This window comes from Chrysemys picta, chromosome 16, assembly GCF_011386835.1.
Source record: "Chrysemys picta bellii isolate R12L10 chromosome 16, ASM1138683v2, whole genome shotgun sequence".
NCBI lineage: Eukaryota > Metazoa > Chordata > Testudines > Emydidae > Chrysemys > Chrysemys picta.
In genome coordinates this window covers 7763007-7776416 of record NC_088806.1, presented here as the reverse complement: position 1 = coordinate 7776416, position 13410 = coordinate 7763007, and the positions used below count along the sequence as shown (strand labels likewise).

The following is a 13410-nucleotide window of genomic DNA, read 5'->3' as shown; positions in this document are numbered from 1 at the left end:
GCATATAAAACCAGGGCTGGTGTTAGGGGGTAGCAAGCAGGGCAACTGCCTGGGGCCCCATGCTACAGGGCCCCCCACAAAGCTACATTGCTTAGGCTTTGGCTTCAACCCTGGGTGGTGGGGCTCAGGGCCCTGGACTTCAGCCCCATGTGCTGCGACTTCAGCTTTCTGCCTTGGGCCTCGGTGAGTCTAATGCTGGCCTTGCTTGGCAGCCCCCCATAAACCTGCTTGTGGCCCGCCGGGGGCCCCAGACCCCTGGTTGAGAACCACTGCCTTACACCACGAATCACAGCAATGTTCAGGTTACTGCCAGCCCCAAAGAACCAGCCACTTAGGTCAATTGAATCTAGATCTCACAACAAAGACAACACTTGTAGCTAGTCCTGTAATAACCTGTATTAAGATTTATTTAAAAGGAAACGAGAGTTGCTTACAAAGTTAAAGCAGGTAATCATGTAGATGCAGACGAGTTAGTATTAAAGTTCAAAAGGTAATAGAAGCTTCTATAATCAAGCTCTACATGTTCTTTAGGACTAACCCAGGCTAAGCAGCTGGGGATCTCTTGCTTATGCCTAGAAACTTTGCCCCTGAGAGTCCAAGCAGCATACAGATAATCAGTTCCTTCCGTATGGGGTTTTTATCCCCTTCCTGCCATGTGCTCTGAGCCGCAAACTCAGCTAATGGGAAGTCAAGAGCTCAATAACAGTCGTTTGCCTACTTTAACATCCCATAATACTCTCTCTGATGTTGATGGACCTTTCCTGCCAGGCAGGGTGTAATGCATTCTGTTGCCAATCAGCACTTCATAGGTAAAGTCTCTCTCCTGTCTGGTGATTTACATAGCCATAGAGGCTCGCAATGCAACTAGTCAGATGTTAACCCAGGCAGCAATCCACAAGCATTCAATAAAGTCTAAATACATTCTCATCATTCTAATACCTGTCTTAACAATACTAGCACAGGTGAGCCAGACTGATTCCAGCTATGCATTTGTCCATGTTAAGTTAAGACATGGGGGCTTTTGCAAGAGCTAACATTCATTTGCCAGTGTCACGGGCAGGATGGGTAGGGATGGTGTCTCTAGCCTCTGTTTACCAGAAGCTGGGATGGGTGACAGGGGATGGATCACTTGATGATTCCCTGTTCTGTTCATTCCCTCTGAGGGGGGGCGGGGGGCAGGCATTGACCACTGAGCTAGATGGACCATTGGTCTGAGCAGTGGCCATTCCTATGTTCACAGTCTCTATCAGGAATATCTACTCATTTGGACTCACTGGGAAGCCACAGAAAGAAACAAGGTGCTGAGGCAAGAAGGCCCAGTGTCAGAGCTCCTGGGGTCACGCTTGCCAAAAGCTAAAACTAGGTCCAGCCCATGAAAGGGGCACTCCCAGGAGAGACTGTATAAAGGCTGGAGCACCAAACAACTTTGTAAACCTGAGACAGCTGCCTTGGGGACAATGACAGGGAGAATCCCCCAAAGTGCCTCCTTTGATTCTGCTCTTCTCTCGCCTTTGGTTCATAGAATCGTAGGACTGGAAGGGACCTCGAGAGGTTGTCCAGTCCAGTCCCCTGCACTCAAGGCAGGACTAAGTATTATCTAGACCAGTGGTCTCCAAAGTGGGGTGCGCAAGAGGATCCTTTGGGGTGCGCAGCAGGAGGAGCACTTTTTTTTTTTTTTTCCTTCGGCAAAAATGGTGGAGCTGGCGTGGCAGGGGGTGCGTGCCATGCCTGACAAGTGTTTGTCCAGCCTTCTCTTAAAAATCCCCCCTGATGGAGATTCCACATCCTCCCTAGGCAATTTATTCCAGTGCTTAACCACTCTGACAGTTAGGAAGTTTTTCCTAAGGTCCAACCTAAACCATCCTTGCAGCAATTTAAGCCCATTGCTTCTTGTCCTATTCTCAGAGGTTAAGAACAACAATTTTTCTCCCTCCTCCTTTTAACAACCTGTTACGGTACTTGAAAACTGTGATCATGTCCCCTCTCAGTCTTCGTCTCCAGATTGAAAAAAATTGGGTTTGTTTAATCTTCCCTCATAGGTCATGTTTTCTAGACCTTTAATAATTTTTGTTGCTCTTCTCTGGACTTTTGCCAATTTGTCCACATCTTTCCTGAAATGTGGAGCAGAAAAATTACTTCTTGTGTCTTGCTTACAATACTCCTGCTAATACATCCCAGAATGATGTTTGCTTTTTTTTTTTTTTTTTGCAACAGCGTTACACTGTTGACTCATATTTAGCTTGTGATCCACTATGACCCCCAGATCCCTTTCCGCAGTACTTCTTCCTAGGCAGTCATTTCCCATTCTGTATGTATGCAACTGATTGTTCCTTCCAAAGTGGAGTACTTTGCATTTGTCTTTATTGAATTTCATCCTGTTTACTTCAGATCATTTTGAATTGTAATCCTATCCTTCAAAGCACTTGCAACCCCTCCCAACTTGGTATTGTCGGCAAACTTGATTAGTGTGACAGAGAGAGACTGCTACTGGGAGGGTTTCACAATGTCTCAGAGGGTTACACCCTGGTGGGAGGAGGCTAGTCCTGTACTGGAATAAGGTCACTCTGTGCTTCACACTGTGGCAGAACCTAGAATGTCCATTAGCAGGGAAAATCCTGGGGGGAATTGGCTTGTGAAAGGGACAAAAGCCCCGTCTGAATTCTCTCACATTGCCCTTCTTGCCCTGTCAGGCTACAGAATAACGTCCACATTTCGCTCCAGATCATCCCGTCCTCCCAGGGGGAAGGAAATGGCTGCAATGGAGCTGGCTCAAGTAAGGGATTATCAGGGAGCTGGTGGTGGATTCTGCTTGGAGGGAGAGGAGCAGTAAATGCATAGGAGGGTGGGAGCTATTGGAGGTGGTGGGAGGCAGGAAATATCTAGGGTGGAGAAAGGGAGGGGACAGCATGTGAGAAACCTGCTGAGACTTGTGTAATCTAGGGTGTGATGGGTTGTCACCCCCGGGGTTCAGTCTGGGGGGCTTCTGGGAACCGCTGTGCTCTCTAACCCTGAAGCTGGGCTGGCCCTTCTCACACTCCTTTGCTGCAGAGGGTCCTGTGGCACCTTTGAGACTAACAGAAGTACTGGGAGCATAAGCTTTCGACTGGGAGCATAAGCTTTCGTGGGTAAGAACCTCACTTCTTCAGATGCAAGACTTGTCTTGCATCTGAAGAAGTGAGGTTCTTACCCACGAAAGCTTATGCTCCCAGTACTTCTGTTAGTCTCAAAGGTACCACAGGACCCTCTGTTGCTTTTTACAGATTCAGACTAACACGGCTACCCCTCTGATACTTGACTCTTTTGCTGGATATTCAGCCAGCCTCTCCAGGCCCTGTTATCACCCAACATGACAGCAGGTGGCGCCATACACCCAACTAATGTACCTGAGTGCTTTACCTAAGCCACTCAAGGACAGATAGAAGACAACAGCCAATTTCCCAGCTCCCCAACCCTGCTGTAGTTGAAATCCAGAATTATACCATCTTATACTGCATAGGGATCTGTCTAATGTAAGCTCATTAATATAGTTCGCCTTCCCCTCGATATGGGAAAGATATGCACAACAAGCTTGTGCAAACCAAGCTGAGATTTTCCCCAGACACTTCACTCAAAATACACAGGTTAAGATAAAGCATAAGTTTATTAACTACAGAAAGATTTTAAGTGATTATAAGTGATAGCAAACAGAACAAAGCAGATTACTTAGCAAATAACCAAAAACTCAAACTAAGGCTAACATACTAGATTGATAGAATTTGAATTAGCAATTTCTCACCCTGACTGATGATACAAGCAGTCCACCAAGTTTCCATACACAAGCTAGAAATCCCTTTACCCTGGGACCAGCACATCCCCCAGTTCAGTCTTTGTTCCTCAGGTGTTTCCAGGAGTTCTCTTGTTTGGGGAATGAGGCCAAGAGATGATGTCACACCCCACCTTATGTAGCTTTTCCATATGGCAGGAACCCTTTGTTCCAAACTCAATTCCCAGTCCAGTTTGTGGGAAAATACAGGTACCAAAATGGAGTTCAGTGTCATGTGGTCTGGTCAAATGACCTACATGCCTTGCTGAGTCATAGTAGCCGTGATTCATAGGCTGACTGAAACATTCACAGGAGGGCTAAGCTCTTCCACAGTCCATTGTCTTTGTTGATGAGCCATCAGCACTGTCTGGCTTTTTCATTGTTGTACCTGAAAGGCTCGTTGTGGGGGTTACCCAGAGTAAGCACATTTGAAATACAGGGTCAATATCCATAACTTCAGATACCAGCATGATCCATGCACACAAATAGGATAATCCTATTCAACAAATCATAATATTTCCAGTGACACTGCACATGACGCATCTTGCACAAAATGCATCATAATTATGTCCTAATCATATTATAATCATACCACTATGCTGAATGTGGGGTGTAGCATCAGATAGGGCCTAATTTCAAGGCACAGGAGTTGGGACTGGAACTTCCCCTCTTTGTGGAACAGGAAATAACCCTCCAGCCAGGGCTGGGGAAAACTTCCCAGACTCCCAGTGCTGAAGCCTGAATCTACTCACACTTCATTAGTTACCACCACCCCAAATCTTTGTGGCAACTTCAAACTTTATCAGTGATGATTTTATATTCTCTTTTAGGTCATTGATAAGAATGTTAAATAGCACAGGGGCAAGAACCCGCTAGAAATAAATCCACTCGACCATGGTTCCCCATTTACAATCACAGTTTTTAATCTATTTAATGTATGCCGTGTGTATTTTGTATCATTCTAAGTTTTTAGTCAAAATATTGTGCTGAACCAAGTCATTTGCCTTACAGAAGTCTAGGTATAAAAGTTTATTAGATAATATTTGAAAAATAAACGATACAGAAAATTTGAAGTGTCAGTTATTGGTCATTGGGGGTAACATACAGCGTATAGGGGGATGTTAGTATTTTGGTGTTGGGCAGCACACATAATATATACAGACTGCAGTGTTCCCAATGGGGGGGGGTGAAGCAGTGGGCGGGATCAAGATATAGCCGACAAGCAGTGAGGGTCCATCACTCATAGAGAAAGTAGAGACAGTCATGGGTATAAGTAAGTGGGCTGGGTAATGGGGATGGGGTGACCCTCACATGGTGGGATTCAGTTAGGTTCGGTGGGTTCAGGGCTCAGGGGATAAAGTCCAGCAGGGGGCGTTTCTAGGTCTCTTCCCCCTTGTGGGTGCACGAGGTCTCCCTGGCTCACTCCCGGTATTGGTGGTGGCCGGTGATGTGCTCTGTGTAGATGTCTCGAGACCAACGAATAGTGTCCGAGACCATTAGGTGTCTCATGAGCCGCGTGTAATGACGGCCCACCCCACAGGTCCTCAGCACGTGTTCGTTACATGGGTCCCAGGCACCCAGGGCCACAACGAGCAGAGCGTCGGTGTGCACCTCGTAGCCCTTTGCCCGCAGGGTGTCAGCCGGGGGGCGTACTTTTCGAGCTTGCGGGCTCGGGCTTCACGGAAGGCAGGGGTCCTGTTCTCGAATGGAATCGTTACGTCGACCAGGATGATCTTTTTTCCAACCTCGTCCGTGACGACGATGTCCGGGCGCAGCGGGCTGTCGGTGCCTGGGATGGCGCGGTTGACGGTGACATCTCCCAGGCGCGGGTCGATGGCCTTCACTAGGCGGTCTAGGTATATTACATCAATACTATTAGCTGCAACCGAACTTTTGATCTCATCCAATAACATCATCTGTTTTTCTCCAAATCTAGGAGAGGAATATTTATTGAATGCTTTTACCTCTTCTGCATTATTTTTGGTAATTCTGCCATTTTCCATCTAGTAATTGGCCCATCTCAGCATCATAGTCTGTGAAGTGTTCGTGCTTTCAAGGGCTGGCTCAGAGATACAGATAACAGTCATAGGTAGGGCCAGTGTTTGCTGGCAACGAAAACAGAGAGTAATTGAGAAACATGGGCAATATATCAGAGGGGTAGCCGTGTTAGTCTGAATCTGTAAAAAGCAACAGAGGGTCCTGTGGCACCTTTGAGACTAACAGAAGTACTGGGAGCATAAGCTTTCTGAAGAAGTGAGGTTCTTACCCACGAAAGCTTATGCTCCCAGTACTTCTGTTAGTCTCAAAGGTGCCACAGGACCCTCTATGAGCAATATATAATCCTTTACAGCCCGAAAGTGCATTGCGAGAGAGGACAGGAGCCAGCTGTGTGGGAGAGGTGGGGCCCAGGCACTGGGCATTGAGAGCCTAGAGCCGGCTGTGCGCTGGGGAGACGGGGCATGAACCAGCTGTGTGCAGGGGAGATGAGCGGGGGAGAGGTGCTGTTGACGAAGTCGAGAGCAGGTGCGAGCGCCGTCCACTCCTCAGCATGATGAGGGAGCCCAGCGTCCCACTGCCAAGTGCCCCGCCTCCCAAGGGGAAGCTCCGCAGTGTTTTTTCTGAGCCCAGACTTGTATGAGGAGGGAAGAAATTGGCAGCAAGTCTCAAAAGCAGCCAGCCCCCAGCCTTTGCCTGTGCCCTGGGGAGGAGTCAGGTGTCTCCAGGCAGAAATCTGGGGTTTGTGACCCTGCATCCCCACCCACCTTCTGTTCAGCCATTCTGGATATGAAGGGTGATTCCAGAAACGAAGAGTAAATTCAGGAAAAAATGCAGTAATAGCAGCAATTTCCGGAAAACACTGGCCCTAGTCATAACATTAAATACAATAGTCTCAAGATATAGACCTGTGTTCATCAGATCTGTCACTCTGCCTTCACATAGTTCACTCTGCTGGTGGGTTCTACCTCTTCCCCCATTCTGTGTCTGGCTTGTCTATTTAGATTGTAAATTTTTCAGGGCATGGGCCATCTACTAATCTGGGTTTGTACTGTGCCTAGCACAATAGGGGCCCACAGTTAGTTGGCTCTTAGGCTCTAAGGTAATGAATATGATTTATAATAATAAGTCTCCTGCCACTTTGAGCCAAGGAAGCCGACCTTGGGATGTTGTGTCTTAAAAATGAGCTGGGGTTAAAACCATGGAATATTCCTTGTGACAAATATCCCACAAATTCCATGGACCTTCCTTGTTTTCTTTGCCTTCCCAGGGTTTCCAATTTCCAAACCTGATGTGATCTCGCAGCTGGAACGAGGGGAACAGCCGTGGGTCTCAGACCTCTATGAAAAAAGTGCTCCGGAGAGCTGCCTGCACAGGTGAGGAATTGGGTAAACCATCTCAAAAATTGTCCGTGAATACAGGAAACATTTGAGATGCCCTACAAAGACTCTCCAAATTGTAAGCTCCTCAAGTTCAGGATTGTTCCCTGCAGATGTGGAATCATTAGGCAGATGTCATTCATGGCTTCCCACCTATCCTGACTGACAGTTGGCAGCAGGTCCCTCCCCAATCTCACTTTCCCCTGAGAGTTCTGGTGAGATGCATGCCCAGAACTGATCCCTTCCTCTCTCTCCTCGGGGGAAGGGTTTGGGGAAAATCAGCTCCTGATAGGTTTGATCTCTCCCACACACATTTTGGTTTGTTCACACCTTTTTCCATTCCTCTCGCTGAGATTTCTTTTCTCTCTGGTGCAGGGAGTGACCTACGTCTGGATTCCCTCTGTCTCCTATCAGGTGACGGGATGGTGAGTGAGAACGAGGAGACACCCCAGCAGGAAGATGCTGAGCAAGTAGAATCACATGGGATGTTATCAGGAAGATCCAAGGGGAATGTGTCCGGGAGTTGTGCACTCCCAGAAAAAGAAAAAGCCTGTGAGACTCAGAACAGGCCAGAGGAAAACTTCAGTAGCCACTCAGATCTTATTACATGCGAGAGAATCAACGTGGAAGAGACATGCTACATATGCCACGAGTGTGGGAAAAGCTTCAATGGGAGCTCTGACCTTCTCACACATCAGAGAATCCACAGGGGAGAGAAACCCTACCTGTGCTGTGAGTGCGGGAAAAGCTTCACTCGGAGCTCACACCTTATCAGACATAGGAGCATCCACACAGGAGAAACGCCCTACACGTGCTCTGAGTGCGGGAAAAGCTTCAATCGGCGCTCAAGCTTTATTAGACATCAGAGAATCCATGCAGGAAAAAAACCCTACACGTGCTCTGAGTGTGGGAAATGCTTCAGTTATAACTCAGTCCTCCTCTCACATCAGAGAATCCACACAGGAGAGACACCCTACATATGCTCTGAGTGCGGGAAAAGCTTCAATCAGAGCTCAAGCTTTATTAGACATCGGACAATCCATACTGGATGGACACCCTACACATGCTCTGAGTGCGGGAAATGCTTCAGTTATAGATCAGCCCTTAGCACACATCAGAGAATTCATACAGGTGACAAACCCTATGGATGCTCTGAGTGTGGGAAACGCTTCATGGATAATTCAACCCTCATCACACATCAGAGAATCCACACAGGAGAGAGACCCTACATGTGCTCTGAGTGTGGGAAAAGCTTCAATCAGAGGTCAAACCTTATCAGACATCGGACAATCCACATAGGACAGACGCCCTACACATGCACTGAGTGTGGGAAAAGCTTCAATCAGAGGTCAAACCTTATCAGACATCGGACAATCCACATAGGACAGACGCCCTACACATGCACTGAGTGTGGGAAAAGTTTTAAGCAGAGCTCTGCCCTGATCACACATCAGAGAATCCACACAGGGGAGGCGCCCTACTCATGCTCTGAGTGTGGGGAATGCTTCAGTTATAGCTCAGCCCTCATCTCACATCAGAGAATCCACAGTGGAGAAACGTCCTACACGTGCTCGGAGTGCGGGAAAAGCTTCAAGCAGAGCTCAAGCCTTAGTAGACATCAGAAAATCCACGCATGAGAGAACTGTAATAAATGCCTCGACTCCGGCTGGCCAAAGGTTGTTTTAAAAAAAAATCACATTTGCAAATGCCCACAAAGCGACCTTTGCACCATCTGCACCGTGGTCTCTCAGCTCTGCTAGATGAGTTGCCTGCTTCTGCCTTTTGCAGCTCCCCGTTCTTTGGGGTCAGTCCTGTGATTTTTTTTTTCTATCAACTCTTTTCCTTTTGAGTCGTAGGAGTGTGTGTCCCTCCAGCCAGGAATGTTCATCAGCTCCAGGTGGGGGAGAGAGATTTGATCCCAACAAGCTACACTGAGGCAAAAACTACCTGGGCCTGACATCCACTAGGACTGTACGTGGCGTTGGCTGCTCAAGTTATTGATCTTGGTGTAAAAAGACAGTTCTAGTTGTAGTGCAGATGCAGCCCAGATGCAGTGGTTGGCATTAGCTTTCCCCTTGACCTGACCTAAACTCCATCACTTTTCCTAGTCTAAACAAACCCTGAGCATCATGGTTATACTGTCCCCCCATTTCAAAGCAATTGTTAGGTATCAAGTTCCCCCTTCGGGAACAAATTGTTTCATTCCCAGTTGCTCTGATGTTGCTTCAGGTTGTGCTGGAGAGCAGATATTTTTACTACCATTTTGCTCACTTAAAATATATTGAACTATAACAGAGAGCAGGAACAGGGCACGGATAGGGAAAATGTCATTTCACCCTCTGTAAGAACAGAAGAAGATAGGGTAAGTCAGAGGGATTCCCTTATTCGCCATCACCATCCCAACCCCCCTGTTGTTAAACTGGTTAGGTCAATATTTTTTCTAAAGGGCTGGGAAGAGAATTTCCTAGTAATGAGTTGGAACTAGGCAAAGTACCCATGCATTGGGCTCCCAAAGCAGTTGTGGCCCAGGCCCTGCAGGAGGTCACTCCTGAAGAGATCTCCTTCGTAATCCGTTAGGAATCATGTGCTTACTGTTTGGGAAATGCAATCCCTATCTAGGTAGGGATGGGGAAAATGGAAGTGACATTTCTATTCAGCTCACCGCTGTCAGATGCTGCAAATGTGTAGAAAATGAAATCCGTGCTGAATGTGATATAGCTGCAGAAAGATACCTATTTTCAATAGATACCTGACATGTGGTGTCTTACAGGGATTCTAAATCACTCCTGAATTTAGTCCCTAATTTGAATCTGTGCCACCAGATTAAGGAAATAAAAGGGCATATTTGGGGGAGTTATACCTCATTCTCACTACTGATATATTGTGTGGTTGGTGAAGAATTCTACGCCAGAGAAGTGTAAAATTACTCCAAAAAAGGTCAAAGATTGGACAAGAACTCAGGTAGAAATTGCAGGTACTAGTGGTTGATTTTCACCCCAGAGATGGAAGCTATGGTGACCTGTGCCCAGGTAAACTGTTTTTAGAACCTTGCTCCCTAGTTAAGTGGCATTGGTCACACTCCTAAAGGATGCCGTGATTAAATTGGGCACAACTGTCTTTTACCATTTGGATCCAAAGTTTCATGAAGCAGAGAGAGAAACAGCTGATTCCTTCAGAGCCATCTGGCTGACTTGCTGGACAAGAAGCACTTCCATGCTGGGCAAATGATGGTAGCCAATGAGGGAATGTATCAGATTCCAAGTTCAGACTGCAGGATACATGAATGTTGAGTCCAGAGTCTGTGGTTTGGTCTCTTAGCTTTGCTATTAAGTCTTATGCATTTGTATCACTTCTCCACCTGCTGCTACTTTGAAAGATTAGAAAGTGTGAAAGGTGCTTTTTCTCATGATGCAATCTTCCCACATAGTGTGAGACCCCTTCCACCCACACTTCTGGGAGAAGACCCAGGGAGAAATGAATTCACAGAAATGGAAGGCTCCTAGGTTACTGTAGAATGTGACTTCACACAAAGCTGACTGGGTGGAAATGGGAATTAAGAGAAAACTGCCCTACAGGTTTATATTTTGTAATCTTTGAATAAGTTGTTGCCACCGACAATGAAATTAAACATGAAGTTAATTAGTGTAAAGTAAGAGGCTGATTATGTGATAACTTTCAGTGTTACAATATAATTCAGGTTTTCTTCTAGTTCTCTCCCCGCCCCCTCCTACTATATCGGAAATGGTGGCTAATCCTGAAAAGTAAAACCTCACTCCAAAGGAATTAGAGTGGGGGAACATGTGAGAGGAATAGCATGTATGAAAATAGAGACCCAATGTAGATGGTAATTATTTCTATTTCAAATGGAATTTATTTTGATAAACTTTCAAATAAATTTTCTGTTAAGAGGAAAATTGCTTGAAACAAGATGGGTAACCTTTTACTCAGTTAGAGGGTAACAGCCACAGAGTTCCCCAATCCGCTTGTTTGCTAAAAAAGACACATCAGGCAGGAGAGGTCAGAATTTAAAATGGTGATGGATGCAGGATGATTGATTTTTGCAACCAGTTATTTTTGTGGGTGCTGAGGCCCCTTTTCCTTTTGAGGAGGCCAGGTGTTAGAGCCCAGCTGTTTAACCCTCAGACCTGGCCATGGAAACCTCCCCATAACTGGCCTTATGTTTCTTTCATGTTTGATACCTTTGGGGTTCGCACTCTACATGTGGTTTACGGCAGCAGATACTTTGAGAAAACTGCTGGGTTAAGCAGGGCTATTCCTAACTGACGTTGGCCCAAATTCTGCCTCACTTCATCTAGAGTGGGACATGTCTGTGTTGTGGAAAATTGACCACACGGTTGATTTTGGATCAGACAGCCTGAGGCTCCTTTATTGATCAATCAAACATGCATGCATGGGGGAGTCAGCTAAGGCAGCCGAACACCCACCCGACAGATAAAATACGAGAGCTTATATAGGATAAAACCACAATTAGTAATACATACTTTCTTATCAACATTATTGCCATATTTGGAATACAATATCCTTAAAAGGGAATATAGCATAGCAAGCTTTCCTGTTAGTCTTAGTTTGCCCTGTGCGGTTTCTTGCTCTGTCACCTGACATCTATTACTCTGTTACAAAGGTTAATTCTACTTTTATAATTGCTACAGTTAGTTCTGCTTTTATGATTTCTGTCTACCCTTCTCCTTTTTACCTCCCCCCTTCCCTCCAGGTCACACATAGAGTTCACTTGACCAAAGTTTAGGCCTTAGTCCATTTTTCCTCCACATCTGTATCGAAGGATTAGTTCACACCTGATTTTCCCAGAGACCTCGCGGGAGGTGTGGTAAGGTGGGGTAAGCTGGAATCTACGACAATAAAGTTAAAGGTAAGGGTGGAAGTCCTTCAGCTTTCAGATCAACAAGCCTGTTCTGTTCATTCCCTCTGGACCATCTGGCACTGGTCACTCTCAGGCAGCATACTGGGCTGGATGGCCCATTGGTTTGACCTGGTATGACCAGTCTTGTGTTCTTATGTAAGTCATCTAAGAGAGACTGACTACCAGGAACCCAGGACTGATCCCCTCTGGGGAATGAAGGACAATGGCGATAGGCTATGCAGCCTTCACTAGTCTCCTGTACCTGAAAAACCTGCTAGCCCAAAGTGCTGGGCCATCTATGCCATTACCTGGTTCCTCAACTGCAGCTACAGTTCCTACTACATGTGACTCCAAAGCCGAAGAGCAGCAGAGATCCAACCCCTTGTAATCTTTGACATTTATTTTCCTTTTTCTATTTTTGTCTATTGTTTATTTATGGACGTGGAGCCTTCCAGCCTTTCTATTCGATTGGGGTGTAACAGTGTGGTTCAGTAGGTGTGTGTGTGTGAACACCTTTGAAATCTACACAGGGAAGATGCTAAGAATAGTTCCCCAAATCTTAATAGCCTTAACACTCTGCCCTATGAAATGACTGCAGGCACGCTCCTTTCCCTATGGAAGCATTGCAAGGAATTGAGCTGTCAGATGTACATTGTTCAGGGAGAGCTGTTTGAACTTCTTTTCCTGCTGTCTCTCTAAGGTCTGTCTGTGTTTTGGGGCGAGAAAGTGAGGAGAAGTATTAGCGACGCAATAGTGAAATCTAAAGAGAAAACTAATTGGCTGTGGGCTAAATGTAAGCAATAATTTGGTTTCGGTATTGAAATATTCAGCTGGCTAAATCTGGGATGCACTGCCCGGGTGAAAATCTCTGATCGGGGTTTCGGCATCACTAAATATACACCTGCCTCCTTGGGTTGCTGGTTAGGGATTTATAAAGGTTGATTTTCTGCTGTATTCATCTGATGGTTTGACTAAATTGATGACTTGATTCCAACGCAATATCCTCGTTAACTCATCGATTTACTGATTTGACCTGAACTTTCTCACTGTATTGTTTAACCCTTCATTAGCTGAGTAGTATTTATAGTCATTTAGCCTTAGTGATGTGTGTTCTTGGTTTTATTTGTTCATGTTAATAAAACATGTAACTGGGATATTGAGTCATTTCTTTTAACAAGCAGCAGGGGCTGGAGCTCTGGAGAATGTGAGCGGAGATCAGCCACTCCCCATCTGAGCCTTCTCAGATTCCTCTAAATTAACACTGTTTCCCCCAAAAGGGAGCAATGGAGGGGGATCTATCTTAGCTCCAGCTGTGTCTGGGTGGGGAGGGAGAGCTCAGACCATCACAAGTGAAA

At 46.1% G+C, this 13410-nt stretch overlaps 1 protein-coding gene across 6 annotated transcripts in view; it reads left to right on the top strand.

Annotated features, from left to right (window-relative positions):
* Positions 1–13209, top strand: part of LOC101951859 (zinc finger protein 501-like) — a 425990-nt gene extending 412781 nt beyond the window's left edge. For 2 of the 6 annotated variants that reach the window (XM_065570029.1, XM_065570025.1), the window contains exons 2-4: positions 2691–2773; positions 7068–7173; positions 7552–13209. In XM_065570029.1, coding sequence (XP_065426101.1) covers positions 2691–2773; positions 7068–7173; positions 7552–7558 — 196 coding nt within the window. In that variant the 3' untranslated portion in view covers positions 7559–13209. Of the gene's footprint in view, positions 1–2690; positions 2774–5001; positions 5659–7067; positions 7174–7551 lie in introns of those variants that run through there. The other 4 variants (XM_065570024.1, XM_065570026.1, XM_065570027.1 and 1 more) reach the window with 3 other exon arrangements.
* The last annotated feature ends 201 nt before the right edge of the window (positions 13210–13410 follow it).